This window comes from Equus przewalskii, chromosome 2, assembly GCF_037783145.1.
Source record: "Equus przewalskii isolate Varuska chromosome 2, EquPr2, whole genome shotgun sequence".
Taxonomy (NCBI): Eukaryota; Metazoa; Chordata; class Mammalia; order Perissodactyla; family Equidae; genus Equus; species Equus przewalskii.
The window spans coordinates 53,418,366-53,438,065 of record NC_091832.1 but is presented as its reverse complement, the minus strand read 5'-3'; the positions used below and the strand labels follow the sequence as shown (position 1 = coordinate 53,438,065).

The 19,700-nt window shown below is 36.4% G+C and overlaps 1 protein-coding gene across 2 annotated transcripts; it reads right to left on the bottom strand.

The window, feature by feature from the left end:
* Positions 1-1,555: 1,555 nt before the first annotated feature.
* ADAMDEC1 (ADAM like decysin 1) lies at positions 1,556-18,107 on the bottom strand. 2 transcript variants are annotated; one of them, XM_070606966.1, is made up of 14 exons: positions 17,853-18,107; positions 15,939-16,057; positions 14,544-14,620; positions 13,709-13,787; positions 12,140-12,216; positions 10,788-10,974; positions 10,500-10,562; positions 9,723-9,794; positions 9,258-9,427; positions 8,815-8,896; positions 7,986-8,116; positions 6,993-7,170; positions 3,500-3,585; positions 1,556-2,267 (listed from the first exon to the last, which is right to left on the bottom strand). In XM_070606966.1, exons 1-14 carry the CDS (start codon positions 17,938-17,940, stop codon positions 2,261-2,263), a joined length of 1,416 nt encoding a protein of 471 aa, XP_070463067.1. In that variant the 5' UTR covers positions 17,941-18,107; the 3' UTR covers positions 1,556-2,260. The 2 variants fall into 2 exon arrangements, with proteins under 2 accessions (XP_070463067.1, XP_070463064.1); XM_070606963.1 differs by having other exon boundaries at positions 1,556-2,270; positions 17,853-18,088.
* Between the last annotated feature and the right edge of the window lie 1,593 nt (positions 18,108-19,700).

Sequence of the window (19,700 nt, the reverse complement as noted above, 5' to 3'; positions counted from 1 at the left end):
AAGCTGGAGGCATCACAATCCCTGACTTCAAAACATACTACAAAGCTACAGTAATCGAAACAGCATGGTACTGGTACAAAAACAGATCCACAGATCAATGGAACAGAATTGAAAGCCCAGGCATAAAACCACACATCTATGGACAGCTAATCTTTGACAAAGGAGCTGAAGGCCTACAATGGAGGAAAGAAAGTCTCTTCAACAAATGGTGCTGGGAAAACTGGACAGCCACATGTAAAAGAATGAAAATCAACCATTCTTTTTCACCATTTACTAAAATAAACTCAAAATGGATCAAAGACCTAAAGATTAGGCCTGAAACAAAAAGTCTTCTAGAAGAGAATATCAGCAGCACACTCTTTGACATCAGCTTCAAAAGAATCTTTTTGGACACCATAACCCCTCACATGAGGGAAACAATACAAAGAATAAACAAATGGGACTTCATCAGGCTAAAGAGCTTCTTCAAGGCAAGGGAAAACAGGATTGAAACTAAAAAGCAGCCCACTAGTTGGGAAAAAATATTCCCAAGTTATTTATCCGACAAAGGGTTAATCTCCATAATATACAAAGAACTCACAGGACTCAACAATAAAAAATCAAATAACCCAATTACAAAATGGGCAGGGGACATGAACAAACATTTCTCCAAAGAAGATATACGGATGGCCAATAGACACATGAAAAGGTGCTCATCATCACTAATCATCAGGGAAATGCAAATCAAAACTACACTAAGATATCACCTTACACCTGTTAGAATGGCAAAAATATCCAAAACCAAGAGCGACAAATGTTGGAGAGGCTGTGGAGAAAAGGGAACCCTCATACACTGTTGGTGGGAATGCAAACTGGTGCAGCCACTATGGAAAACAGTATGGAGATTCCTCAAAAAGTTAAGAATAGAAATACCTTATGACCCAGCCATCCCACTACTGGGTATATATCCTAAGATCCTGAAATCAGCAATTTCAGAAGCTCCATGCACACCTATCTTCATTGCAGCATTATTCACAATAGCCAAGTCATGGAACCAACCTAAGTGCCCAGCAACTGATGATTGGATAAAGAAGTTGTGGTATATATATACAATGGAATACTACTCAGCCATAACAAAGGACAAAGTTGTCCCATTCACAACAACATGGATAGACCTTGAGAGTATTATGTTGAGTGAAATAAGCCAGACAGAGAAAGAGGAACTCTGTATGACTCCACTCACAGGTGGTAGTTAACATATAGACAAAGAGAACTGATCGGTGGTTGCCAGGGGAAAGGGACTATGGGGGAGGGCACTAGGGGTGAAGTGGTGTACCTACAACATGACTAATAATAATGTACAACCGTAGTTTCACAAGGATGTTAACTTTTATAACCTTAATAAAAAAAAAATGGCCTTCTTTCCTCGTCTCCATTTAGTGATGCCTGGCTGTTGGTGCCAAAACCATTCAATGACCAGAAGGAAAACAGTCTAATTATGTGAGGCTTTAATACCTAACACAAACCTACAACGAAGCTAAGAAATATTCATTTTTGAAAACAACCACACAGAAAATCCTCAAAAAGTTGTGTTTTTATTCATTGCATTATGGTTCATTAAATCAGTAGATGAATGAAGCATTCCTTGATGACTCAGTTGAAATGTAAGCAATGCAGACTTTTCAAAATCATTATATGTAATAGTAAAAGATGTGTAAAGGATTATGCATGGTAAAATAAAAATTTTTATAGTTAATTAATCTTGACATGGTGTAGAAAAATGCCGCACTCCTCAGAGCAAGGCCCTGGGACACTATGGAGGAATAAATGGCACATGACCTCGGCTCTCCTTTCTTCCGCTGAAGGCCTCGCTCCTCAAGTGGTCGGGTTTTCTCATGGGCCATCTTAGCAAAATGAAAGCGGGGTTGAAATATAAGTCACTGTACTTTTGCAATCCCGGATTGACTCTGCACGATTCAGCGGTGCATTGTGAGGTGTTTTGGTCAAAGGCTAATTTCTTGTGTTCTCCAAAGAGCAGAGCTAAACAATAGCTTCACGATCCTTAAAAATACATTAAAGATCAGGTCTCAGAAAACTGGCACCTTCTCTAAGCCCATCTGTCCCTCTGTTTGCTGGACTTGTAAAAACACGGCAAGGATATTGAGAAGTGCAAAGCAAAATATATCGAAGTGCAAAGGTGAAAATACACGATTCCCGGGGTGTTTAGATTTCTTGACTCTTGTCCTGGCAAGCAGCATCTCGCTGAAGTAGAATTTTTGATTCAGTCTCTGCTTAAAAGAAAAAAAGTTTGGAAGCCATGGTTATTATACATGATTATGTAATAATGAAAATGAACATTTATAGAATTAAAATAATACTAACAACCCTACTGAGACACAATATTATTAGCTCCATTTTACAGGTGACAAAACTAATTAAATAACTTGACTCAAAGTCCCACAGTTGGCTTTGGGCAGAACTAAGAAAAGAATTGAAGTTTCCTGAGTCCAGATCCAATTTTCTTTCTATGCTACTTAATTGCAATCTTGCCCAGTAATGGGCATGCTTATCTTTCGTTCCAAGCCTCTAAAGAGTGGAACGGATACTTTTTGAGATGCTATGCTTCTGGGCTCTGTGACGGAATAAGAAGATGGGCACAATTTCCAGAATTTCTTGCAGAGGGGGTCACACCAGGGATTCAGCAGGCCATGTTAAATGGTGGCTGGTAAAGGAATGAACAATGCTCCTTATCTTATGACATTGCTGGTCCTTTCCTGAGGAAGTGACAGTCGATGGTGTTTGAGTCGATTATTCCCGTAATAGTCTCTCTGTGGGTTCAACTCCAGAAAAGATTCAGGAAGAGGGGCACAATAAATATAATTTATCCTGAGTCTTCCCCCAACTTAGGATTTTTTTTATTATTAATGACATTTTTAGTTTCAGAGACTATTTTTCACTGAAACAAATACCATATACAGATCAACTGGGTTCCCTAGCCCAACTCATGTTGGACTGTATAAAACACAAAAATAATACATAAATTATGGCTTATTGAGACACTGTAAAAGGGATAAAATCGACGAATCTGGTAGTGTGTTCTTAAACATTATTGATTTTCTGACTACCTTGCAAATTAAAACTATCAGCTCTTAACCAAGAATAAAATTTGCTCAGCAACCGAGGCTTTTTTAAAAATAAACTTTTCTTTCTCTCATCCTGGTTTGTATTAAAGTCATTACTACCTAATAGAATTTATACAATTTTAAGCACAGATTTCAGCATTCCTAGTCTCACAAATAACGAAATAGCCATTTTTTCTCATTAGTATATTAGAACAGACACAGCACTGAGTTATATTCATAATAGTGGCTTTTATTTCTTTTCAGAAATTCAGCCATCTCAAAAATGTGAAATAAATTGTGTTTTAGTGTATTATAGAACTCAGTGGCACATCTTTTTAAAATCTGAAATAAAAGTGAGAAACTATTTGGGAACAAAGAAAGAAAAAAACAGGTCTTACATGATATGGTTCAGAGTCTCTTCTCTACAATCTGCTTCAGATGTTAACTTACAGGCCGTGGCCTCACAGCAAGGATTGGTACATTCCTTTAAGGCACACACACAATAGGAAAGTGGGTTCAGCATTTTTTTCCTATAGACTGAGTTCTGGTACAAGATGGCAATGAAATTTCACTTTTTAAACTAAATTACTCTGCTAGCAGTGGAAATGACCAAGGAAATTTAATAGTAGAACAAATCGTAGAGAGTAAGCGAAACTACTTCTTAAAAGGACAAAAATAGGATTGCCCAAGAATTAACCCCAAATAAATTTGACTTAGATGGTATTATGTGTAAATTAATTTACAACTTCAAGGGAGGATATTTCTATAGTATTTGAACTCCTTAAAGATAGAGAAAAAAATTTTAAATCCTCAATTCATTTTACCAAGCCTTCATAATTCTGATAATGAGAACTGGTAATGAATACACACACACACACACACACACACACATACTGTTCGCCTTGATTAATATAAAGACAAAAACATGAGTAAAACGTTAGTAAAACACCAGTTCATTAATATCACAGCTCTCCATTACAACTATGCTGCGTTTTTTTTCACCAAAAATGCAAGCGTGTCTCAATTGTACAGAATAAAGTAATATAATCCATCATATTAAGAGATTGAGGGAAGAAAACAACTAATATTGTGATAGATGGCAAAAATTAGTTGGTAAAAATTTAGTAGCCTTTATTTGAATTATTTAAGCATATTTAAGTAAACTATGAACAGAATTATGCATCATCATTATAAGGAAAATCTATCTGACGAACAGCAAAAATATATCTGATAAAATGAAGGATAATACAAGGATTATTTATAGTTTATATTTTTATGGAAATTCTGATAAATGCCATGAGACAAGGAAAACATATAAAAGTCTAATAATTGGAAAGTATAAATCACATTTTCATTATTTGTATGTGATAAAATTCTTGACCCGGATAAAATAGAGAATCAACTCTTGGATAAGTCACTGAGATAGCAACTGAAGATAATAAAATAAGGTCAAAAAGAGTAATAAACTAGAACCTAAAATAAAAGAGAAAACATTACGCATACTAATAGCAAAAAGCAAAACTGAAAATACTTCAGAATAAACGTTCAAAATATGCAAGAACTACAGGACTTTGTATACAACTTTCCTGAGAAACTTGAAAGGCGATTTGTCGTCTACCACAAGGCTTGAGAGAATGACAACACCCGTGGCCGTTAGAGTGACATACGAATTCACTGCATTTCAGAGTCTCAATTGTATTTGTGGGCAAACCAACAAAAAATACCAAGAGTTAAATGGAAGAATGAACACTGAAGAAGTGCCATGCAAATTCTGCCCAAAAAAATACCAATGAAGAGACTTGCCATCAAAGTTACTAAAATACATTGTAGGGACCGGCCTGGCAACTGGTTAAGACTGCACGCTGCCCTTCAGCGGCCTGGGGTTTCGCGGGTTTGGATCCGGGACACGAACATGGCACCGCTCATCAGGCCACGCTGAGGCGGCCGTCCCCCACAGCACAACTGGAGGCACTCACAACTAGAATCTACAGCTATGTCCTAGGGGACTTTGGGAAGAAGAAGAAGAAGAAAAAAGATCGGCAACAGATTTTAGCTCAGGGCCAATTTTTTTTTAAAAATTTAAATAAAAAGTAAAATGCATTGTATTGTTACAATTATTATAATAGCATGATGCTAGTGTGGTAATATCTAGACATATAGGTAGAGTGATTATTTTTAAAATCTAGGAAAAGACCTAACTATGTACAGAAAAATAATAAAACAGCATATCAGATCATGGAAAACTGGATTACTAACTAAAGGATACTATATAAAGTACATGTACTACTTTATGGATAAGAAAACAGTTATTTAACAATTCAGTTGTTCATTAGCCTGAAGTCTCTAGTTTTATTCAACTCTCTAGTTTATTCAAACTACATAAGAAGAAAATCAGTAGGATATGGAAATAACATAGGAGCTGGCTGATATACTTAAAGAATCTTATATTTTACGTATCATACAGAGAGTAATTCTCTCTCTCTCTTTTGTCACTTTGCTCTGAACACATGCCATTTGCCTGCTGAAATTAGAAATATGCACGATTATGAGAACCTTCAATTGTCTTCCACCCAAGAAACGATATGGGAATGTAAGCAAGTAAGAATGAGATAAACTTAAGCCTAGCTTATTAGAAAGTATCAAATCATTTCTAAAATTCCATATCTCTTTATAATTAACAGATCATTTGCAATATTCTTTACAAGTGAATAAGTTACAACATGCAATCTTCTAATATAATTCAACTGCTTAAAATTTCTGAATAAATAAACTGAAGCATAGAGAGATTGTAGCCTTCCCCCTGGTCATAGAGCCGCTTAAAGTAATGGATGAATCTTGGGTTACAACAGGCTTCACCAGTTACTAGTTTTGTATCCTTGGAACTAGTTACTTAACTGTTATGAGTCTCACTTCTTCTCTAAATTGGGATAATAAGAAAACCTATTTTTTTTGTTTGCTGTGAGTGATAAAGGAGATGGTGTATATGAAAGCATTTTGCAGATTGTCTGACACATAGAAATTCTCTCCTAATATTAATTTATTTTTTTAGTCTTAAAAGAAGATTCCTAGGGAAACAGAAGGCTCTCTTTTAGAAACCCCATGTAGAATTGCTGGCAAACATTCTATCAGAGACATTCTTTAGAGAACACCGATGTCTTGAAGGAGTCAGATTTTTATAAAGATTAGCAGAATTATAGTAGTTATCTTAGACGTTCTATGTTTACTACCCATTTTCTATGGGTTTTTGTGATTTTTATTTTTTTCTCCTTCTCAGTTTTATTTTCTCTCTGGTTTACACACTGGCTTGATGAGAGGATGCCGACTCTCTCTAGGAGAGAATTTGCTTCTAGATCTGAAGTTGTTACTGCTCAATGAATGATCAGCTGTGACTTTATGTGATTTAGGAATTTCTGACTAACATGTCCAGGGAAGATCATAGTTAACGATTTGCTTCTTAACATTGAACTTCATACAATCATGTCATAAGCATATCCTGGCTTTTACAATGCCTTCCAAAAGATGACTAAAATTAGTACTAAAAACATGGGTGCAGTTTCTTTTTGCTCTGATGCCAAGCTTGTCTTTAGAAAGAATTTCCAAAACAACTTTTTTTTTGGTGAGGAAGGTTGGCCCTGAGCTAACATCTGTTGCCAATCTTCCTCTATTTTGTATGTGGGACGCCACCACAGCATGGCTTGAGGGCTGTGTGTAGGTCTGCACCTGGGATCTAAACCCGTGGACCCCAGGCCGCCAAAGCAGAGCATGTGACCTTAACCACTGCACGACTGAGCTAGCTCCAAAACAACAGTTTTTAAAAAGAAAAGAAAACAATGTAATTCTTGTGCTGCAATAACTCTCTAATAAATATTTTAACCATGGATATTTTCATACCTTAGGAGACCCACAATCACAATCTTCTCCCACTTCCAGAAGTTGGTTCCCACACACCGGTTGTGTTATTATATTTTCAGGAATTGGAGCTTGCAGCAGGCACCTTGGTTTACGAGATAACATGTATTTTTCAAAATGTGCACGGGACGAGGTACTGAAATCCTTCGGGAATTTTGAACTGTAACCAGAAGAAAAACCAGAAATACCATGATATGCAGTGATAAATGAACATGAGAATCTGACTTGTCTAACTATATTTATTACCTAGTTCAAAGGATTTTTCAAACTTAGTATCTGTTTAGCACTGCACTGTGTTCTATGTGGAGGGCGACAGAGTATGCATTCCATGCTAGTTGGAAAATTCTTTTCCTAGAGCCCCAGTTCTGAAGCTGGAAGGACTTTAACTCCCCCTCTGGATTCAGTACTGTCCTCATGGCCGCAGTGATGAATCTCACCATTTGCTACCATTCGCTCATCTTACCATTGAGGGCTGAGAGGGAAGCGATAAGAATAATGAACTAGTGAAAGGAAATAATCGCAAACTTAGAGGTTCTGTGGACAAATTTCTCTTTCTATTCATAAGCAGTTCAAGAGCGAGGTACGTTTTATTCATTTTTCTTTCCTAAGTCCTTGTAAGGTGCCTAGCATTAGAAGGTAATTAGTAATTATACAAAAATGGATTGATTGATTGGGGATGGAGATATATAAGAATATTGTCATCATCTTAATTAGATACATACTTTTAGAAAATATATTATTTAAAGTTAAAATTATTTTAAGTTAAAATAACATGATCATCATACTTATAAGCTCTGTCTTGGCATATTTGGAAATCTTAAATAATGAGCCCCAATAGCTGGTCAAACCTAGTCTGGGGGGAGAATCAATGAGATACACAGATCTTGGTAAAAATATCCGTCCACTATGTAGACTGCATCTGAATTCTTTAAGACTTAAGAAATACTTTTTTTCTTTAGGGTGGCGAGGTCTCACCTCAGATATTGATTCATCACACAACTCCCAGAGGGACACTTGGTGTCATAGGGAACATCAGGCATTCCAAGGACATGACCCAACTCATGTGACATCACTGCTACAAGTGACACACTATTCTTGTTCTTAGCCTAGAAAAAATAAAAACTTCTATTACTTATTTTATTCAGTTATTTCTTAACTATTGCCTATGTTCAGTACTAAAAATAGCAGTTTGACAGGTGAAAAATAATGAGTCATTAAGCTCCTTCCCTTGTCATTGGTTATTACAAAATGTTGAGTAAATATTTGAAATGATTGGCTCCTGTGATCTAGCCATTGATTCAATAAATACTTGTTGAACTAATAATAAATTTTTGGTAAAACATGGTTAAATTAGGTACTTATAGTCTTCATAGAAAGTACTGAAAGGTACCCTACTGTATAGTCATAGGCCTCCAAAAACTATTGCTATGCTGCCCATTAGTAGTGGTTGGCTGTATGACACCAACATGCACCTTCTCTGATCTCTCTGGCCATCGATACTGGGAGTGCTTAACTTGAAGCTGGCTCAGGCCACAGAGGGCATCTAGATTTCCTTTCTGTCCCAATCTCCCTGTTCTTATTCCCTAACACCATCTAAGAGGGAAGGCTTCTGGGAAGGCCAATGTAAGGAGATACTCTTTTTCATAATACAGGGAATCTTCAGTGTAATGATCTAGCAGTAGGTTCATTTCTACTTTTACTTATTGATTCAGCAGATATTCATTGTGTTAACTGTGTATAAGGCATTATTGCTGGTCTTCAAAGGAGGTAGAACCACAAGGAGCCTTACTATAAGTTTACAAACCTCAATAACAGCAACCGATGATGGGGAACATAAGGAATTCGCGGCTGCCATTCCTGCACGTCGATTGCTGGCGGCAACTCCACTGTGTGAAAGTTACAGATACGTTGTCACAATGTGAGTCTTTGGAGCTATTAACTTTTGTCAATTATGTTTTAGATTTCCCTTGTTGCCCTACCCTTTTTGTATTCTCTAGGCCCCAGAAAAGCTTCTGCTATTCCATAGCGTTATAGTGACCGCAGATAGTTATCCCATGTCCAAGAGGCCATTTTAGTGATCTGACGTGGCTCTCCAATAATCTCACAGATGAATTGCTAATGGTAGAACTTAGGCTCTCTGAAAACTGATCGAGGAGATAAAATTGAACAGAAATCCCTGCCAAGAAACCTTTGGAATAACTCTCTCCTCCGCCTATATACACCTGGGCCTGGCCAGTGGGTGCTCACCTGAGTAGCTGAGCATGGTCGTGGATCTTCTTTTTCCCCAGGTTAGAACGATGCCAATTCAGAAAGTTGTTAAAGGTGACGCCTATGTTGGAGTCCACCTTTATCTTATCACCGTCAGACCAGATTTCCATACCTACCAAGGCTACTTGAACATCTATGGTTTTATAAATCTGTGGGAAGAGCATTTTTCTTCATGAAAATGTTTGAGATTTCTTTAGTGTTTTAGATCTTTTGCTGGCCACAAGCAATGTATAATTGTATCCCACTTTGAGAATAGAAACCCTAGAAGTTGCCTTTGCTGTAGTATATGTGATTTTACCTTGATATTGACCCCGGTTCTGCCAAATTTCCCAAAACTGCTGACCTTAAGCCATTGTGACCCTCCCAACTTCTTATTTGGTGAAACCAGAGGGGAAGCCCCAGGGTCCTATGTGGACACACATGTTTATAGGACAAATATCTTACCACATTGAGTAGATTCATCACATCAAACACAAAGCTTCTTATCAAAGTTAGATTCTTCTTGTACATATTATACTGTAAAATAAAAAATGCAAAGTAGAGTTAGAATCACAAATTAAAGTGAGAAGGCTGATGGGATACAGGATTTCACATTTTAAGAAAATTTATACATTTCAATGTAAATAAACATCTATTCATTCTGTGTCTACCTTTATAAGACTATGTCTCAACAAATTCTATTTCAAATATAAGAAATTTTGGTAAGAGAAAAATCAGGCATTCATACAAAATTTCAGTGTTTTTCATTTTTAAGTTAAATAAATCAAATTAATTTCAAAGTTTTTAAACAATTCAATATTATTAAAATTTGATATAAAGCAATATTTGCTAGTTAGAAGTACAGATTCTAGTATTTTTGTATATATTTATAATTTGCAAAGTACATATAGTTTTGTATCTACTTTATATTTATATAATAGAGTGAGAATTTTAAAATATATTTTAATAACCCATTTTTTGCTGTTTTCCATTATTGTGGTTGATTTGCTGTAGCTATCTGGTATTCGGTATATTTCCAATATCTGAATATTTTGGCAGCAGATGGATATTAAGCTAGTGTGTGAGTAAAACTATTGCTACCAAGGCAGGTAGAACAGACAAGACAACCAAGTGGACAGGCTCTGTATTTTCAGCTAGAATAGTTTATTGCTTGTGTTTGCCTGATAAGAAAACTTAAAAGTTAACTTAACTGGCCAAGAAGCACACATATTTCATACTCACAAAGGCATTATCCATCACCAAAAAGAGGTCAATGTATTTCTCAGCCTGAAGAAACTCGTCTTGCTTTACAAAGAGTAAAAAAAAAAAGTTGTGAGTAATTATATTTATCCTAAAAGATTCAAAAGCTTACAGAGAGATTTCTTTCTTTTCTCCAGTGGGAAATTAAATCAAAGGATAAGTAAATAAATGACAGGCTTCACATACACCAGTCATTGCTGAGCACAGCAGTACACCATATACCACTGCGGAGACAACTGAAATCAATGATGACGGGAAAACTACACTTACCTGTGGGCTATTGAGGGACCTGGAGGTGCGAGGGAGGCCTTGTTTCCTGCCCACACTCCTCACACCACAGGTCTGACGAGCTAGGTCTGGCTCCTCTTGGTTGAATGTGAGGACAGCGTGTTCTTCCTGGTCTGTGCTTTTCAGAGGCTTTATCATGTATGTTTGATTGTGATGTGTGAAGTAGCCCCTGTGAGATCCAGAGACTCATGTTTCAGCATTCTCTGCCACACGGAGTGCTATACGCCGACCGTCATGTGGTGAGACCACTCCCTCAAGCTCAAGCTCACACACAGTTTTCATTCATGGGCCTTTCAGCTAATTGTTACTAATTTAAGTTGTAATCATTATTTGTCAATATTAAAGTGAAGCCTCTATTATTTATCAGAGTATTCTGAACAAGAATTACCAAAATGAAGTTATCTCAATGAATTTGAAATTTACATCATGAGCTCAATAAATATTTTTCACAGTTTATTTATTCACATAGCAAACACTTCTTGGCTTATCCTAGGAATATAATGGAGAATGGAATAAAGAAGTGTTTAGATATCACGAACCCCAGAGGAGAGAACGAATGATTAGCAGATAAGCCAGAGGGACTGATTGGAAATAATAGTAGTTGAAAGAATCCCTCTTATTAGGAATAAAATTAGTTCAGAAATATGAAGTAAATACTTATGATGGAATATTACAAAGCCAACAAAGGTGTTAAAAATTACATCCAGGAAGATATTTTGTGATATGGTAAAAGGCTTATGATGTCATATGGTGTGAACCATATTGGAAGAACAACAATATGTTGCCTATTTCAACCATGTAAAAGAAACATTTGTCTATATGCATAAAAGGCTGTAAACGTGGCAAAACATTAATAATAGTGATCACTCAGAGGTAAAATTTTATGGTGGTTATTTTCTTCTTTGTACTTTGTCTTACTTTCCAAATTTCCCCAATTGGCAAGAATTACCTTTGTAAATAGAAGTACCACACACACACACACACACACTTAAAAATTATGTTCAACCATGACAATTGCAGGGTAGAATCTTTAAGAAAATGAAGCAGAACGGTTTCAGGGATTGGGGTGGAAAAACATGGAAATGGATCCAGACATCATCAAGGTCCCGAGTGAAGCACCTGGTTCGTACATTCCAAGGGCTGACTTCTGCCAGAGAAGCAGATAATGAAATGATGCAAGGCTGACACTTTATTCTTCACTTTAAGCACATGTATTTAGCATTTGAATGATGGAGAAAATTTTACCAAAATAGTGAGAAGACATGTCTGTAAAGACTCAGTTCTGTGTAAAAAAACGCTGCTTGATGTTTAATATTTTTGTAAGTGGCTCTCACCTCAACCCATCACAAGCACTAATACTGGCAACAGAGTCCTTCTCATTTAGGATGTGTCCTTTATAGTAGCAGTGTTCCTAAAGTTGGAAACAAGAAATAATTTTTTTAACTACAAGAATAAATGTATCACAGTTGTGGTGAAAGGTGTTAAATTGAATATGCAGGGAATTTCTTCGAATGGTGGCTGTGGCCAGACGAGTTCCCAGAAACAAAAACAATGAGAACCTCAGAGATGTTATGGACTGCCCCACCACTGCCCCTGGCAACACTCTGTGGTGGATGTCTGGAGTTGCCTTTCTGATGCTAATTATCACTAAAGACCAGGGAGGTTGAACCTGAGTGGGCTCATGGTGAAAAGCGGACACTGCATCTGAGCAGTAGCTAGCCCCCTCTGATCTCCAGGACTCTCAGAGAGCTCCCAAATTTAAGGGTCCAACTTCACAACAACACTCTTGTTCTGAGTCCCTAAGACACTGTGTATCACATATCAATAAGACAAAGTACACATTTTTTTAGATTCTAGAGTCCTCAAGAGGCCACACTATCACTCTTGAGCTCCTCACAGTAACTTGTTCAACTCACTATTTTAATTGGTGTGTTAGTGGAATTCCTTTAACGGCATGAAAAATCCAGAGAATTTGTCTACAGCTAGAGATTCAGACATGGATGGCATTCTATATAAGCAAAGTAGGGGGTCACTTGTGTAGAATGATCTAAGAAAGCTAACGAATAACCTCCTGTTCAAAATAAACTGACTTGTCTCAAGGTCTGAGATTCTAGTCGTGTTTTTCTTTTTTTTTTTTTGAAGAAATCTTGTCATTAAAAACATTTTCTTATAGAAGACTTGGAAAAGGTACTGTGTTCAGGTACTGTCAGGCATTCCCACTTGAGCATGAATTAATTTATCAGATACTTTCCTTGGAGGTCAATGTTAGCAAAACTCCAGATATCCATGAGGTAAGAGTTTTAATGCAAGAAGGGAACAAATAGCCATTTTGTGGCAGAAGTCTTGTCTGCTTTTTTTATACAGACGTACATGATTGAGGTGCTAGGGAGGGTGGCTCTGAGAAACTCACTTAGTTTAGCAATACCCCATTATTGAGCCATTTTCTATTGTCTTCCTGTTCTTCCCTTGGCCACGATTCTCTGTGTCTGACTTCTAGGCCTTGACATCGTCTATAGAATGATGTTTTAACTAGATACAAAGTTATGCTAATTAAATAATTGATATTCCATTGCTGAGCTCAGGAGAAATGCATATATCATCAGAAACAGCAAATAGTGGTGTGGCATTTCAAGTACCTATAAGGGAGAGTATTTCTAACCCATTGGTAAGATTATCCAGGAGAATGACTTTTGGTTGCTTCTAAAAATGCAACACTTGGAAACCTCCTACTACTCTGACCTTTTAAAATAGCTTTGATTTTTTTCATCTCTTGTCTCATTGTTCATCGATGAGCATCTTGCTTTCAAGTCCTTCAATTTTTTGAAAGTTGTCCTTGGACTTATGAATCTTCTAACTTAAGTGGCAGATTCCAGAAAGAATCCCAGAAAGCACTGGGAACTTACCACATTCTGAGGCCTTGTGGTGATTTCCTCTCCCCTGGGTGAGTAATATGTTTCAGTGTAGTCTGGCCCCAGGAGACCCCTGTAGAGAGCAAAAAGTTGCAACATACACTCAAGGTGTAATGAAGGCTGATATTCCTGCCATGATCTTCAGCACTAAAGGAATGATAATGTCTACAATGAGAAAGAGTTGACATTCTGATCCGTTAATCCTTTTCCAACGTTGGAACTCTGCTGCTGAAGCAAATCAAGACGTTAGCTATACCTACTAGATCTGAGGGAAGAAATGCCCTCAGCTACTTTTCAGCTGCAGATTCTCTATCGGTCAAATGGGTTCTTTTGGGATTCTTTGTACCAAGGGCACAGCCTCCACCAGGTCTCTGAAGGGTGCTGGGTCACAAATATGCATAAAGGACCATTGTGTTCAGGGACGAGTTTACTGACTGCTATAGAACTTGGTGGAGCCCCATCCCCTGGGATCTGTCTCAAGCCTGTGGGCCCCGCATAAGCCTTGGATATGTGTTCTTATAAAAGAAATGGACAGTTGCACCAAAGGTCTGAGTTTGTCGGGGGAGAAAATATTTTCAGTAAATTTTAAGAAGTGTCAAGGAAGACAGTCATTTACATTGCATCTCTCTTTGTTTTATACTTTGCACGTGATTTTCTAGGAGGGCATCAGCCTTTTTAGATAATATTAGCATAAACCAACAACACCTAAAGCTCAATATACTTCATGTCTTCTGTTTCAAATCACACTACGTAGAGTCACAAGAAGATTCATCTTTTCACATTCTCTTAATACAATCCAGTGATTAGACTTTTAGGAAGTACGACTTACTTGGTCTTTTCTAGGTGAAGAATGACTTCTTCTCCATTTAATACAATCTGATACTGAAGTTCAGGCTCATGCCTTTCCTAAAAATATTTAATGATGTAATGATATTAATTTCTGAGTCTATCTAAAATAATTATAATATAATGATATATGTAGTATATATAAAAGAATAATTACAAATGCATATAGAATAAAAACAGTTCCCTTATGCCCTTAAACTATGTAAAACGAAACACAAATCATACATTAAGATGGGTTTCCAAAAAGTACAATAACTCTCTACTGTAAGTGTAATAATGCTTACAGATTAAACTAACTCTAATGTGTGAGAGAGGGATTTATCACTTGTTCTTATGTACAATATACAGTCCTGTGTATCCTAATGGGTCACCAACAGGATAAGAAGGCATATATTTTTATTACTTTAAAATCAAACCAAATATACTAAAGAAAGCCAATAAAAACCTACTAAGAATTAAATAAAGTACAAAAAATACTATTCATCCCTAAAAAAAGATGAAATCTTGCCATTTGCAACAACATGGGTGGACCTCGAGAGCATTGTGCTAAGCGAAATAAGTCAGAAAGAGAAAGACAAACACCATATGATCTCACTCATATGTGGGAGATTAAAACTACAACAGCAAACAAACACATAGATACAGAGAATAGATTGGTGGTTAGCGGAGGGGAAGGTGAGAGGGTAAAAGGACACATGGGCGCAGTGACAGATGGCGACTAGACTTTGGGTGGTGAGCATGATGTAGCCTATACAAAAATCGAAATATAATGATGTACACCTGAAATTTATATAGTGTTATAAACCAATGTTACCTGAATAAAAAGCTTAAAGAAAAATGAATAGATAATAGGCATTCAATAAACATTTTAATTTAATTTAAAAAATTGTAAAATGAGGGAAATGTTCACAACCATGTAATAGTCAAAGAGTTAATATCCTTAATTAATTAAATTTTTTAAAATCTTGTTAATTGTTGAGATAATGTTGAATTCTCCATTATAGACAAAATGGCCAAGGAAAAGGCGATCCAGTGGGGTCAGGGGGAGGAGACATGGGTTTGGTGAGTTGACAAGGAACATCTCCTTCTGGAAAGGGTTGCCTTTTTTTTTTTTTTTTTTTTTTTAACAAACTTTGAGAAATGTCCAAGCAGCTTTATTCTTTCTGATCAAGTGAAGCAGTTAGCTGTCTTCCTGCTGCTTAATTGGAAAAGCATTCTGAGAAACCCTCTGCTCTCTCCTGGACAAAGGGGAGCTGTATAGGTGGGTTTCAAGATTCAACTATTAGATGTGACATGTGACATCTCTTCTCTTAGTAAAAAGGCTCTTTATTGTCTCTTCAGATGATTGTGAAATCCCACAGTCATTCACACTGCTTACCTCTTCACCAAGCTTTTCTGTCTGGTTGTTCTGTATCTCTCTTTTGCGTAAAATGTGTAGTCTTTTAGGACGAACTACTTCATAGAGTTCTAATTCAGGTGTTTGCTTCATGGCTATTGCTAGATAAAGAGAGAGAATATTGATACAAAATATTTAAAGGTTTTTGTTTTGATTTTTGCTTTTGTTGGTTGGTTGGTTGAAATGGCATGGAAGACCGGATGCCCTTTGAGAAGGTAAACGATGAGAAGAACAAGTTCCTCCTTCTACTTTAGCTTTGATAAGAAAAAAATTTTTTTTTTTGCTCTCTCCCCTCATTCTGGAAAGACATGACAATGATGAAACAATTCTTTGGATGATCTCTCAACATATGCGAACTCTGGGCCGCCATGCTCAGAAAGGGAAAGTCTTAGATTAGAACAGAGATTACAAGAGCCAGGGATTTTGCCTGTAGTAATCCAGTTCCTTCTTCCCCTGCAGTCCTCTTCAAAATTGTGAATTTTTCTTTCAATGTTCTCAGAGATCTCTGTTTTTTCTTTTTATATCTTTTTCCCTCTGTAGTGCAACCCCTGAATACCCAGTCCAAAAATCAAATTTTTCACATACAGATAATACTTCATTCTTAGGAAAGACTCTACTAACAGTTATTTTATTTCTCACTGCAACAATAAACAATTATGTCCTTTCTCTCAGCATTTGCCCTCAAGATTTTAGATGTCACAGAAAATCTAAAGTTTTTGCTATCTTTTGCTGGAGAAATTTTAAAGCATCAGAGAGCAGCTAGGGAGATTGTCTATAGACTAAGTGTCCTTCTTGATGCACTTGGAATTAGATTACACGGACAATTTCCTATTTTGCTTACATATAGTAGGAAAAGAACTGACATTGGAGCCAAAAGATGTGGTCTTAAGTCCCAGCTAAACGATTTTGTAAAAGTCACTTTGCCTTTCTATCAGTTTACTTATTTAAAATAGAGGTTGGTGTAAAAATTGAATAACATAAAATATGTAAAATTATTTAGCACCAGTCTAGGAAGATGGCAGGCACACCTTATCTATTTTTTTCTTTCAACTGTTCCATCATCCATATAAGGTCAGTCTTATTTTTAAATGCTCCCATTTTCCCAGACACATGTCTGTGCTTAGAGACAGTTTCCCACACAGTGTCACAGTCAGGTTGATCTTAGGAACACAAAGTGATTCTACACCGGCTGATGTGGAGAACCTGGGGGGAAATAATAAAGAAATATTCTCTCCTAGCCAGCCCCACAAAGTGCTGCTGTGATGCTGTCCTAAGAAGGAGTCACTACACATGAAAAGTTCTCCTTCAAAAGAGAATATGGATCCTACTAGTGGAAAGAGTTGTCAGATTGAAGTTAGCGTGCACTTTAATAAATTCTAGTCCCAACTTTAGAACTAACTGTTCAGTTGGTCAATTAATTTTTAATTTTGCTTAATAACACAATTATGTCTAATTTAACTCAAGAATCTTCCTTGTCATTCACCTTAGCACAAGCTTTGAACAAATTGTATCTTTGGATAAGTGATTCTCTCCTTATGGGGTAGAAAATATGAATGTTATTCAAGATAATGTTGGAGATGGTTAGGAAATTCTTGATTTCTGGTCTGGAAGTTAAAACTCTGGTGTCATTTGGGGCTGTGTGTTTTAGAAAATAAAATGATAGAACTAGTAGGATTATTGAATGAGAGATAAAATTTCAGAGACATCCTAATTAAATTATGTTAATCACAACGTCTTGACTATGAGGATGAAATTTATATAAACTAAGTAAACATGCCACAATGCAAACATTAATGATCTTTGGGTCATATGAGCATGACATTTTTCTCAAGGGTACTTTAAAAATGCATTAAATAATTTGACTTTTGTATAAAATGTCAGTATATTAGTGCTTACCTTGAGTTTGAATGATGAACCAGAGGAGGGAAAGCAGGACCAAAGACATGTTGGCTACTGCAGGTATCTGAGAAGTCCCACTGAACATGGTCTCCCCAGCTGTCCAGTTTTATCTTCCACTACTTCTTTTTACAAATCAAGAAAGAAGCTAAAAACCTCAAACCTTCTTTGTGAGATTAGGGAATGTTTCCTAACGATGTTAGGAAATTTCCAAGAAATTGCAGTGTCGAGATCATGAGAATGTTCCTCATCTATGAGAGGTGTTTATATCTGTGGTTACAGTTTGTTAAGAAATCACATCTGGACAGCTGCTTGGCCTGGTGCTCCTGTGGTGGTGGGAAGGTGCCAACTGAGGCTGAGATGCCCGTGCACATATTTACATACTCACCAACTGAACCATCACTATTGCTGCTCAGTATCCTTATGGAAATTGGTGTAAAAATTTGGAAAATATGTCAGTAGTCTGTACATATTTTGAGAAATTGGCACAGAGAATACGGAATCTACAAAACAAGTACCAGGCAACGTCTTTCAAGCAAACATATTATAATCTCTGTGACCTTCAGTCTCCTTATCTGTGAAAAGGGCATGATGATAGCAATACCTACCTCAAGCTCCCCATAAAAATTCATCTAACGTAACACACACACACGTAAAACTGTAAAGAAATGTGAAAATGTATATTCTCTTGAGAGTGTTAGCCTCAACCAAATTATACTGCATATGAAGTAGGTTTGAAGTGCACTGTGAGTTCCACTACAGGAAATAAAGGTATTTTTTCTGATTACAAAAAAAATACTTTTTAACGGTCATAATTATCAGAAGAGTATATTGAGAAAAACAAGTTGATCACCCAGTGGCCCAACATCAAGAAATGACTTCTGTTAACATTTTGACTATTTATTTTCATCTCTTTTCTATGTACTAGTAAAAGAAAAGAAAAGAAATAAAAGAAAATTAAATTTCATAAACTTTAGTTCTTATTGTATAAAGGGTTTGGGAAACCCATTATTTTTTGCATCCCACTATAATATGTTTTCCTGCTACTGAATAATAAGGCGTTATTTTAAAAACTTTAGAATATTGCCTTGCATGTATATGTTATGTTTGCCTGTGTACATGTATATTTCTTTGGTTGCATTTCTGATTACTCCTTTTGAATAAATTATTAGAAATGATATTACTTAGTTTAAAAAGGTAAATCAATTTGAGATTCTTGGTATACATTGACCTGGGACTTCTTGGAGAGCTAGCACCCAGTTACATTTCCATTGATAAAGTTCTCCCAATGTAGAAACCTATGCTCTTTAACTGCTGAGCTTACTTTTTACTGATACATTTGGGAGTTTGCCCGCATCCGACTGTAAGTTTTACGGTTACCTCTCTCTGTCTGCACTTCTTTTTGTTCTTCAACATTCTTTTGAGTCATTTAAGTTTTCTCTAATTTTATATTTCTTTTGCTGGTCCAGAAGACCAACATTCTACATATATCTTATAGTGGTTCCATTAAAATTTAACAAAATACAATCTTAACATTTCTACCATCAAATAATATAAGACCCTGAATGGTTTAATTTATCAGCATCTCACTCCTTGCCACCTTACATGTTGTTGTCAAGTATTTTAGTTCTACCATGATGTTCACCCCCAAGTGTGTCATTACAGATGATGTTAGTCTTGTGTTTTATACAGATGATGCTATTTGAAATTAATCACGTGTCTACTACATTCTTTGCCCACAGGTCCTTTTAGCATCAGTCCTTTAAAAAAAAAATCTCCTTTCTTAAACATATTCTTTGATAAATTCTTCATTAAAGTTTTCTTATTCCAAGAAAAAAAATTAAAAAA

Coding starts and splice junctions, on each gene's coding strand:
- ADAMDEC1 (XM_070606963.1), bottom strand. CDS start 17,940: ATGTTCAGTGGGACTTCTCAGATACCTGCAGTAGCCAACATGTCTTTG. Junction 9,428..9,722: donor TGATGAATCTACTCAATGTG/GTAAGATATTTG, acceptor CTCTTCCCACAG/ATTTATAAAACCATAGATGT. Junction 3,586..6,992: donor GTGATTGTGGGTCTCCTAAG/GTATGAAAATAT, acceptor TGTGCCTTAAAG/GAATGTACCAATCCTTGCTG.